General features: G+C 40.8%; 1 protein-coding gene across 1 annotated transcript in view; it reads left to right on the forward strand.

Annotated features, from left to right (window-relative positions):
- The window catches only part of COL28A1 (collagen type XXVIII alpha 1 chain), a 169901-nt gene that overhangs the window by 49425 nt on the left and 108117 nt on the right, over positions 1 to 12359 (forward strand). The window contains exons 12-13 of the mRNA XM_066353840.1: positions 8229 to 8297; positions 9825 to 9893. Coding sequence (XP_066209937.1) covers positions 8229 to 8297; positions 9825 to 9893 — 138 coding nt within the window. The remainder of the gene's footprint in view (positions 1 to 8228; positions 8298 to 9824; positions 9894 to 12359) is intronic.

A 12359-nucleotide genomic window follows, 5' to 3' on the forward strand; every position in this document is an offset into this window, starting at 1 on the left:
GTCACTGGCTTGAGCCCAAGATCACTGGCTTGAGCAAGGGGTCACTGAGTGGCTTGAGCCCCCTGGTCAAGGCAAGTATGAGAAGGAATCAATGAACAATTAAAGTGAAGCAACTATGTGTTGATGCTTCTCTCTCTCTCTCTAAAGTCAATAAAATAAAATAAAATAAAAACATTCACAATGGTATATAACCATTACCACTGTCTATGCCCAAAACTTTTTCATTATCCTAACATAAACATTGTACCCTTTAAATAATAACTCCCCTCAGGTCCACCTGCCCCTGTCTCCAAGGTGAGTGTTTAAGAAACTACAAACACTATCATATGAACGCATCTTCTCTCATAAGTCAATTATTTTGTTCTCAGATTTATGGAGATGGTTCACTCTGTATATTTTCGAGCAGAAATATTTTGTGCTCGAGCTTCCTTATTTTGTGCAGGAAGAATCCAGACAATCCACTAGAGCTGTGATTCCTTTAAAAAAACATTTTCCATTGATTTGAGAGAGAGGGAGAGAGAAAGATAGAGAGAGGAAGGGAGAGAGAAAGGGGTAGGAAAAGAGAGAGAGGTAGAATCATCAACTTGTTTGACGTGGCTGTTCCATTTAGCTGTACACTCACTGGTTGCTTCTCATATGTGCCCACTATTGTATTAGCTCTGTGGCTTGGGCCAGTTACTTTTCATTTCCATGTCTCATTTTTCCCATCTATATAAAAGGTTAATAATGGTATCTACCTTTTACAGTTGTTTTGAGGAGTATTTGAGTTAATATATGTGAAGCACTTACAGTAGCACTGGGAACATAGTTAAGTGCCATATGTGCTGGCAGTAATTACTAAGCAGTTAAGTACTTTGATAACCTCTCTTTTTATTAATGCGGAACAAGGCTAGCTTGATATGTGTCCTAGAAATATGCCTCTTATTACATAACACTTCCTCTCAAACAAGAGAAATTAGGGACTGAAAATAGGACTTGATTTAGCAAGTATTTGATGAAAGTTAGTTTCCTGTCTCCCTTTTTTGCCTTTCCCCCCAAAAGGGGCCTTTCTTGACTTTTTCCCAAGCCTTTGTATACAGTCATCTCTTCCCTGAATTTTAGCTAAGAGTGTATCTCAGCCACATTTGAGCCATTTAGCACTTAGAAAATGCTTGTCCATCATTTTCTCCTATTTGGAAACTATAAGAATACTTGTCATAAGACTTAAAATATTAAAGTTGGTACTATACATATCTGGGAAATAATAAAAAGCAGTTGCTAAAACATTCTTCTAATGTTAAGAAAAGTTCATGGTCCGATTAATTTGTTCATGATTTTATTACTCAAGAAATGATAAAGTTCTGTCCTCAGAAATTTCCAAGAGTCTTGGATAACGATTCATTATTTATTATCTTAGGGAAAGGAAGGATTTGGCTTTGGTTAGAGCCAGTGCCAGGAAATAGGAGTGTTGGGTTTCTTTAGCTGGACTTTCCATTCAGTGTAACCTTAGGCCATCTATTAGAATTTTATTGCTTCTGCTAGGGAAAAAAAAAGATTAATTGTATCTGGGTAAGTTTGCAAGAGAAACGGTTAATTGGTACTTGATATTACTATGCAGTTTATATACTGTTGCTCTCAGTTGAAAACCCGCCTAAGCCAGGGGGAACTCCAGAGCAGTATTTCCAGTCTCCCAACTCCCCCCGCCTAGACCAGGTGTCCTGTTTTGTTCACCTCTGCAGCTAGCATAGCACAGTGCCTACTCCCCATCTGCTGCGCGCTAAATGCTGCATAAACGTTTGAGTGAATTATATCAATTAGCTGAGCACTGAAAATGCAAAACTGAGCGAAACTACATGACGTTCTCCCCAGTCTAGGGGGGAGACATATTAAGTAAGTGCAAAGTTGCAATTATAAAGAGTGCTGAGGAAAATGGTGCTATCAGTGCCTCTATTATAGGAATTTCACTCCCTGGTCAGGTAGGTCAGTTGGTTAGAACTTCATCCTAATACACCAAGGTTGCAGGTTCAATCCCTGATCAGGGCACATACAAGAATCAACTAATGAATGCATAGATAAGTGGAACACAAATCAAATCTCTCTCTCTGCTTCTCTTTCTTCCTCTATCCTTAAAATCAATCAATAAAAAATATATAGGGATTTTACTTGATCAGAGAAGACCTCCCTGAAGCCACACTGTTTAAAATAAAATCTAAAGGATGGATGGATCAGGAATGACTAGAAAAATAGGGAGGTAAGAATATCCCAAACAGATAAAGTAGTATGTGCAAAGATCCTGTGGCAAAAGGGAACATGGCAAGTACAAGAAACTGAACAAAGATCAATGCTGCTAGAGTGGGTGTGTGAAGAAGTAGCTAATAAAAGATTGGACTGGAAAGGCCACAGGACCTCACAATTCTGGTAAGGAACTCTCTCTTTACCCTAAAAGTGTAGAGAAAGGATTGAGGGGTTCCACTAAGATTAAAGTGAAAATAAAACTGAAAAGATTTCTCTGGAAGCAATGGGGGGTATAAATTGGAGTGTGCTAGAATGGATACATGTAGAGTATTAAGGAATTCGTGGTCATCTGAGCAAAAGGTGATTATTAATTGGGGGTAGGCTATGGACACATGGTAGAGAAATGAAGAGGTGGGTGGATTTGAGAGATTTGGGAGCATATTGACAAGCACCAGTGATGCATTGCAACTGGGGGTAAGAGAATGAGAGGCGTCAAGAATGACTCCTAGGTTCTGGCCTGACCTGTAGAGGGATGGTGGTGCCCTTTCCTGAGACAGAGAATGCTGGAAGATGATTAAGTCTGAGTTTGTGTTTGGAAATTATAAATTGCTTTTAAAATTCTTTTTTTTCCCCTGACTTCCTTTACACTGTTTTTGTCAGCTTCCATTTCTTTTTCTTGGCCACTGCCTTCCCCAACTGCCCACACAAGACACCTCTCTTCTCCCACTCTCACTTCATTTAAATGTTGGTACTCTCCATGGTTCTGACCTAAGCCTCCAACTTCTTTACACCTGTGCTGTCCAATACAACAGCCGTACGTATGTGGCTATGGAACGCTTGAAATGTGGCTCATGCAAATTAAGATAGTCATAGTGTGCCTGACCAGGCAGTGGCACAGTGGATGAAGCATCGGCTTGGGACACTGAGCACCCAGGTTCAAAACTCCGAGGTTGCCTGCTTGAATGTTAGCTCACCAGATTGGGCAAGGGGTTGCCGGCTTAAGTGTGGGATCATAGACACGATCCCATGGTTGATGGCTTGAGACCCAAAGTCACTGGCTTGAGCCCAAGGTTGCTAGCTCAGCGGAAGCCCGCCAGTCAAGTCATATATAAGAAAGCAATCAGTGAACAACTAAGGTGCTGCAACTACAGGTTGATGCTTCTCATCTCTGTTTCTTCCCGTCTAACCCCCCTACACACACACACACACACACACACACACACACACACACACACACACACAAAGAGATATGTCATAAGTGTTAAATCTATATAGGATTTCAAAGACATAGAATTAAAAATAATAAAAATAATAAAATCATTAATGATTCGTATGTTAATCATATGTTGAAAGGGTAATATTTTGGATATATTGGGTTAAGTAAAATATTACATTTTTTTTTGTATTTTTATGAAGTAAGAAGGGGGGGAGGCAGACAGACAGACTCCCGCATGCATCCAACCAGGATCCACCTGGCATGCCCACCAGGGGGCGATGCTCTGCCCATCTAGGGCATTGCTCTGTTGCAACTGAAGCCATTCTAGCACCTGAGGCAGAGGCCATGGTGCTGTCCTCAGCACCAGGGCCAACTTTGCTCCAATGGATCCTTGGTTGCAGAAGGGGAAGAGGGAGATAGAGAGAAAGGAGAAGGGTAAGGGTGGAGAAGCAGATGGGCGCTTCTCCCATGTGCCCTGTCTGGGAATCATACCCAGGACTCCCACACGCCGGGTTGACGCTCTACCGCTGGGCCAACCAGCCAGAACCAAATATTATTTTCTTAATGTGGCTTCTAGAAAACTTAAAATTACATGTGTGGCTCACTGTGTATTTTTAGTGAACAGCACTGCTCTAGACAGTGACCCTATTGTCACCTCATTCCTGTCCACTGAACCCTCAGAATTGCTTACTGTCCCCAGAATATTCTTTTTAATTTTAAAATTTTATTTAGAAAATTAACTTACCCAGAACATTTCAAATCAGTTTATGGCTCATATGCTTTCCCTTCCCTGAAGTTTGGTTCCTCTTCTTTCCTACCAGGTTAGTTACGACTCCTGCTTCTTTGTTCAGAGCAGGTATCACCTCTGCTATATGAAATTTTCCCAGTTCCTTAAGGCAGAATTAAACATTTCTGCCGAATTTTACATCTCTGTTAATATTTTTATTATACCTAATTTGCATGCTAATGTTGTGTTTTATGTTCATTTTTCTGTCCAGCCAGATTGTAAGTGTCTGGAAAGTGCAGGTGCAATCTGATTTATGTCTGTAATTATGTCACCAGGTGCTTGGTATCAGGTTGGTGCCCATGAAAGCCTGATGAGTAACAATTGAATCTATACAAGTTAAACAGCCACCAGGTGACTGGTCGTGACTTAGATGACTTACAGACAATATCTTGAATCCTCTCAACCACCCTGTAAGGCAGATATAATTATCTTCATTTTGCATATGTGGATCTTCCAAAAGCTCAAACTATTACTAAACTATAGAGATAAAATTCAACTAAAGGGAATGACTCCAAAGTTCTGGGGGGGGGGGTGTGTTTCCCTGTGATTTCATACATGCTGAAAAATAGCTGAAAAATGGCTTTAAAAGCTAGTCCTACATTATAATGTGGGGGAAAAAATCCCTATTTCTTAGGTTTGTTAGAAGATTGAATGAGATGATGTTTATATAGTGTCAGGGCAGTGCTCAGAAAATGTTGGTTTAGTTAAACACTGGCTTTTTTCAGTCTTGAGGCCTAAGTATGGAGGTCCTTAACTTCTGAGGCAGCCCAAAGCGGTCTAACTTCCATGCTGCCCCACTGTGCTCACACACGTTCACGCTTGCACTGAGGTCCTGAGAAAGAGGGCCCCTCCGTGGCCACCACTTCTACCCTGTCCTCTTTGTACATGTCTCTGGTGGTTAAAGAAAGCAAAGGAGAGAAACAATTAGTGATAACCGGGGCATTCAATCTGATTGTGTGTGTGTGTTGGGGAGGGTTGCGGCAATTATAACAGCAGGAAAGGCATTGAGTCTGGAGTCTTAGTAGGACCATGTTGCCATGGTGAACTCCCAGAATGTCACTCTGAGTAGAGTGCTGACTCTCCTCTTCCTGATTTGTCTTAGCCAGCTATGGTACTTGATTTTACAATCAGAACCACTTTTTTTTTTTTTAGCATTTCAGGAATTTCTGTAGAAAAGAGAAAGGGAAGTATGAAAAAGTAAACATTAATTGTAGGCCAATACTGGTCTGCAGGTCCTATGTTGAGATGCTAGACTCCTGAGAAATAAATTGTGGCAAGTGAACTGTGAAGATATGTTAACCGATCCATCATCTGTAAGCGTCAGAGGCCTGTAATTTCTTCAACAACGCATTATTTAAGAAATCTCTCAGTTGCTACTGATACTTGACCAAGGCTAAGGGGATTGTGGGCTCAATTGCAAGATAGTTACTTCTTGATTTTCCAGGTTTTCACATTTCAAGGTAACAAGTGAACCTATGTCTTGTGCTTAGCGAGAAGAAACTTTCTCACCAACCTGTGTTCTTGCTTGTTTTAGATTAAACATACAAGCAAGTTCTAAGTAGGATAGAGCTTCTACTCCTTAAAAATTTGAATTCTCTTCCAAATATACTAATATATATAATATGCATTATATATACATATATATGTATATATATTATACATATATATGTAATATAAATATTATATATATAATATGATATAAATATTACATACATATATATGTAATATTTAAGAGCCTTCTGATTCATTACAGAACCAAACGACATATAAAAGGAACAGAGAATAAATAGAATAAGGAAACATAGGGCCCATTGTTATTATTATTATTATTGTGTTTATCTCTCAAATTAGTCCTTTGAGTTGAGGGACTAGGTTTTAAATACCCTGTATTTACTCCTTTACCCTCTACATAGCAAGAACATGGTGTTCGCTTACTAAGTAATGGAAACAGCCAGCCACATGCTGTATAGTTAGCAAGGAGATTCCAACACAAGTAGGCAGCCCCAGAAGTTACAAGGGAAAGGTTCTTTGAAGTGAAAACTGAATATTCTCTAGCACTTAGATCCAGCTTTGATATTAAGAGAAACAACTTCAAACTTAGGGAAAACTTTTATGACTGATATTCTATAGAGAGAAATTCCTTTCTTATTTTATTATCTTTTCAACTTTTTATTGAGTTTATTGGGATGGCATGGGTAAATAAAATTATACAGGTTTCAGGTGCACAATTCCATAACACATTATCTGTATTTTACACTGTGTGCTCACCACCCCAAGTCAAGTCTCCCATCACCACCTACCCCCTTTACCCTCTTCTACCTCCCCCACCCCCCCTTTCCCTCCGGCAGCCCCCACACTGTTGTTTGTGTCTATAAGGTTTTTTTTTTCTTTGCTTAATCCCTTCACCTTTATTCTCCTAGCTCTCCAACCCTCATCCCCTCTGACAGCTATGGCCAAGAACATGTGAAAAATAACAAGGGCAATCAGAATTACCTGGCTGCTCCAGAAAATTTAATCTGTCTAGAAAAATAAGTACAACCTTAAAATTTAAAGGAAGAAATTGAAGTCCATTTACCTTCCGGATTGACTTGCACTCAAAAGGATGAACATAAGATACTTTTAAATTCAACCTACTCAAATGCCAAAGCATCACAGTTCTCACAGTCAGGTGATGCCGAGGTAACCTCTCTGGGACTCAAGCTCCTCACCTATGAAATGTATGATCCCGATGCTCTCATTCAGTTCTAGAATGCCTTAGTCCTATGGCAAGCCTGCTACCTAGTAGTCAACATTGACTGAACATGCTCTGGCTTCTAGTAACAGACATCTTTTTTTTTTTTAATTTTATTTAGACAATTTTAATGGGGTGACATTGATCAGTTAGAATACATAGATTCAGAGAAAACATCTCCAGATCATTTTGACATTTGATTATGTTGTACACCCATCACCCAAAGTCAAATTGTCCTCCGTTGCCTCTTATTTGGTTTCCTTTATGCCCCTCCCTCCATGCCCTCCCTCTCCTCCCTTCTCCTCCCCCTGGTAACTACCACATTCTTGTCCATGTCCGTGAGGCTCAGTTTTGTGTCCCTTGATTAATAGTGACTTAAACCATAAGCCTTCTTTTTGTTGAGTAAACAGACTGTTTGAAGGTAGGTAGTCCAGGAGGGAACCAACTTAATGAGGTCCTCCTGGCAGCTTCTTTTTACATTTTATCTGCCTCATCCTCTTCAACCACTGGCAATCACTTGAGAGATATTTATCCCATGGCCATAAGACAGCTATCACGGCTCCAAATAGGGAAGAAGAGCCAGAGGCAAAAGGTTTCTCTTTGCATTCAGGAAGATCCCTACATTTGTCAGAACATGGCCAAAGGACCAGCTAGACTCCACAGTGACAAAGCAAAAGGAGATTCTAGACTAACCTTAGACCAATTATCATTCATCCCACCCCCCTGAGGGCAAAGAATAGCTGCTCCTGACCTGAACAGGTCAGCATTCTTACAGCAGAGAAGGCAAAAGGGGAGAGGATGATCATTGGGTGGAAGATGAGGTGTGCGTGCCAGGAACACTTAATAAAGTTTTGTTGAATGAACAAGTGAGGGCGCATTATGACTTCAATGGATCCTAAAAACTTTGCCTTTGTGGACCCCTTCCTCCAAAAAAATACATTAAAAATGGTGTTTTACAGCTGAGTTGATACAAAGACAAGTAAAATCCAGACTGAACTCATTGTTATGTATTCATTCTTACTACGTTTATTTTTAATTCTGATTTTAAAAATAAAAGTGGAAACATTTTTGTTGGCCCTATTTACTCTGCCTACTATGCCTAGTGGATAATTCCATCCTGGGTTTGTGTTGTGCTTCCAACCGGCTTGTAAACACTCTCAGGCAGTGACTGTGTGCTAGGTTGCTGTTGTCTCAAAGTCCCTATCACATTACTATGAATTTAAGAGCTGCTCAACAAATATTATTGAGTTGAGCTAACATATCATCCTTTCTTCCTCTAGGGTGAGCCAGGTCCTCCTGGTCCTTATGGTCCTCCGGGTGTTCCTGGTATTGGACAGCAAGGTATTAAGGTAAAGATACTTGTCTCTTTGTCCAATGATGATTTTTTTTTAACTTATTGTAGGGGCCAGGGGAGCTGTGACTTAAACTCTGCTCAGCGTTACCCTCATAGATACACAGAGGCTGCTAGCGGAAGTTACTTACAGTCTGGATGCTTGGACGCCGAGTACCCTGGTCAGGGGCAGTTACCACAAGAATAATGAAAATATTTTTGTTATTTGGTGGGAATGTTCATTCCCACCAAATAACCACTCTCTTGCCAATGTACATCAGTTCTATTGATTTTTTATGGACTTGAAATGTTAACATGCAAAATATTGGTGGGACGTGAAACACCTTAACACATCAGCTGTCACCTGCTCACATTCAATGGCCTGTAGGGGCAGACACGAGAAGAACCATGACACTGAAATGTTGGGTGTTGACTGAAAGGCTTGTAGGGAACTAGAAAGGACTGGAACATAAACACCCTGGGTTCTTTGTATCATTCAGGATGTAATAGAGCAGAGTGCTTATTTTAAATGGATTTTCTATGTCATTGGGAAAAAAAGACATTGATGCAGGACTAAAACAGAGTGCAGTCTAAAACAGTGCACTTTGTTTTTATTTTTTTCTTCTTTTCCAGGTGAGAGAATAGAAGAGAGAGAGACAGATTCCCACATGTGCCCCAACCGGGATCCACTCACCAACTCCCATTTAGGGCCGATGCTTATGACTGAGCTGTTTATAGCATCTGAGGCTGAGAGTCCAGGGAGCCATCCTCAGTGCCCGTGGCCGATGTGCTCGAACCAATTGAGCCATGGCTGCAGGAGGGGAAGGGAGAGAGAGAGAGAGAAAGAGAGAGAGAGAGAGAGAGAGAGAGAGAGAGAGGGGAAGGGTAGGGGTAGGAATGGAGAAGCAGATGATCATTTCTTCTGTGTGCTTTGACTAGAAATCAAACCCAGGACATTCACACGCCGCTAATGCTCTACTGCTGAGCCAATCGGCCAGGGCTAAAACAGTGCACTTTGAAGGTAATCATGTGTCACCACGGATGGCATTTACACAATAGCGCATGGAAGCTTCAGGGAAGGTAGAGTTTTTATTGGCAGAGTTATTGGAGAAGGGTTCTGAAGGAGATCAAGTGTAAAACAGAAATGAAAGGAGAGGTGACATGGGACAGAGTGGGGACAGGGGAAAGGCAGCATTCCAGGATGGCGGTGAAGGGGCAGGGAACAGCATGAGCATTGTTAGCGTGGCCATCTCAGTAACCAAAATGAATCACACGTGCTCTATCCTACCAATTACTAGTCAGTAGATTCTGAAATCTGGAAGTGCTGTATTGCATTTAGATGGGAAGGGATGCTGAACATTATAAGCTAATTTGTTCACTTAAATTAAAGCCATTTCTCTTCCTCCATAATTTGTTTATCTCTGTAAATGGGAAAAGTTTGGTTGTTTTGCTATTTATCTTTGTTGAAATCTTTAGAGTATTTTGTGCTAGATTTCTTCTTTATTTAAAAGCTCAAACTTTTGATTTGATGATTTCTTTCTCTTAGGGGGAGAGAGGTCAGGAAGGACGAACAGGGGCTACAGGACCAATCGGTGTTGGTGAGCCAGGACAGCCTGTAAGTAGCAAGAAGTTCTAGACGGAATATAGTTCTTACGTGCTTCAATTAATCCATCTTCTGGTATCTTTTTGGACAACAAAAGACAATAAGTATGCAAGAAGCAGATACAAATGTCATTTTTTTTATAATACTTGAAACAGGGACACACACATACATATCTATACATAAGATATATATAACTGGTTCTCTCTTACTGTAATGTCTTACAAGATTAATCAGCTTGTTCAAGAAGAGTTCTTATGTGTCAAAAGTTTCTAGGAGATATGAGATCTGGATTCAAGCCTAATGTCTGTACTTTGTAATTTACTTTCCTGTAACCATGAGAAATTCGCTGGCAATGAGGACGTTGCTCATTATCTAATCCATGAGTGTATTCTAAATCCACAGTATTAATGATGGTAGCCGAGCCATACCTGTGTTATTTGCAGTCACTACCTTATGTAGCTTTGAAGTTTCCTACTGTTGGAAAAGAAACAATATTTCTACCAAAAGAGATCTGAAGAGGAAATGACAAGAACATGACTATTCTAGTATCAGAAGCTTCTCAACTTTTTAAATAATCATGCTCTTAAGAAAGAACAGCTGCTTACTCACTGGGGTCAGTGGTGGGATTCAACCCATTTGCACTGGTTTGGCAGAGCCGATACCTAATTTTTTGTTGAGTTTGGCAAACCGGTTGTTAAAATGGCACTTGTAATCAGGGCTCTCTCGAAGGTGGGCAGCTGGGCCGCCGCCCAATGTGGAAATCACAAATTTACATTCCTTACTCTTTTTAAATGTTCATCTGCACGACAGCATATTCTAAGTGTCCACAGCAATGTTCATTCTGTCCACAGGTGAAAAAAATAGCAAGTGAGGATGCCAATCAAGAAGCAATATGGAAATACCTTAAATAACAGTTTTATTGTTTTTTGTCAGGTATTACTTAATATTTTTATTAATATTTTAAAACTTTCTTATAAAATAATTAGTTTTGTGTACCTCTTTTATTGTTCTTATTTCAGTATTAAATGCATGGAATAATAAACTATCTTTTGGTATATCTTTTTTTATACTTAAAAGTCATTAGGGCAGAGAACCAGTTGTTACATTGTTTGAATCCCAGCACTGACTGGCGTAAAAACAAAAACACGACTGTCTCCCGGTTTGGTCTTGTGCTGCGCAGTCCCTCACATGTGCAGTAATAGGAACAGAAGCGTGTGCTTCCCAGCTGAGCTCTGTGCGTGAGACGGGAGTGTATTGTTTGAGGATTAGTTAGGCTTTCCAATTATGTCAGCTTACACGGATTCAAAAAAGAACACATCTTATAGGAGAAAGATAGACTAATTATCTAGAGATCAGTGATCAAGTCTTTGTTTCTACTAGCTATATTGCTCACCAAAATTAGCAGATATTTTTCTGGCTAATTAAAGGAACCCCGGTCACTGGCTCAGCTGGAGCCCCCAACCCCAGTCAAGGCACGTATGAGAAGCAATCAATGAACAACTAAAGTGTCGCAACTACGAGTTGATGCTTCTCATGTATCACTCTTTCTCAGAAGGAAGGAAGGAAGGAAGGAAGGAAGGAAGGAAGGAAGGAAGGAAGGAAGGAAGGAAGGAAGGAAGGAAGGAAGGAAGGAAGGGAGGGAGGGAGGGAGGGAGGGAGGGAGGGAGGGAGGGAGGGAGGGAGGGAGGGAGGGAGGGAGGGAGGGAGGGAAGAAAGCATTTAATAAAATTTAAGTTCAGAACTCTCATAAACCCTGATAAAAACTCTCAGAAATTAGGAATAAAAGGGAACTTCAACTACTATTAAAAAAACAACAACAAAAACCACAGTTCTCTCTTTTTGAAAATGCTCCTGATTGCTCATGGGCATGAACTCCCAGTTGGCAGCAGTCGGGAACATGTGGCTCCTAAAACCCTCCATCACTTTCACTTTCACCTTAGCTGACATAGAAATGTGGAGACTGCAGGAACATTCAGTGTGCATTCTGTGCGGAATGCCTTTCTCAAGACTTAGTATAAACTCTGAGACCACCTTCTTTGTAAAAGTGTCCGTATATGTAAAAGCTTTAAATCTCTCCAACTTAGTCCTTACATCAGTACTTGAGGTTGAGGTAGGTCAGGGGTCCCCAAACTATGGCCTGTGGGCTGCATGCGGCCCCCTGAGGCCATTTATGCGGCCCCCACCGCACTTCCGGAAGGGGCACCTCTTTCATTGGTGGTCAGTGAGCATCCTGTGCTCCTGGAGTACTGTATGTGGCGGTGCCACAAAGCGTGGCGTCACTCACTTACAGTACTACTTCCGGTGACGCAGGAGGCTCTGGAAGCGCGTCATATCAGTAGTTACGGCTAGCAGTGACAAATATGGAACCGGACATTGACCATCTCATTAGCCAAAAGCAGACCCATAGTTCCCATTGAAATACTGGTCAGTTTGTTAATTTAAATTTACTTGTTCTTTATTTTAAATATTGCATTTGTT

The sequence above is a fragment of the Saccopteryx leptura genome, chromosome 12, assembly GCF_036850995.1.
Source record: "Saccopteryx leptura isolate mSacLep1 chromosome 12, mSacLep1_pri_phased_curated, whole genome shotgun sequence".
NCBI classification, from domain to species: domain Eukaryota; kingdom Metazoa; phylum Chordata; class Mammalia; order Chiroptera; family Emballonuridae; genus Saccopteryx; species Saccopteryx leptura.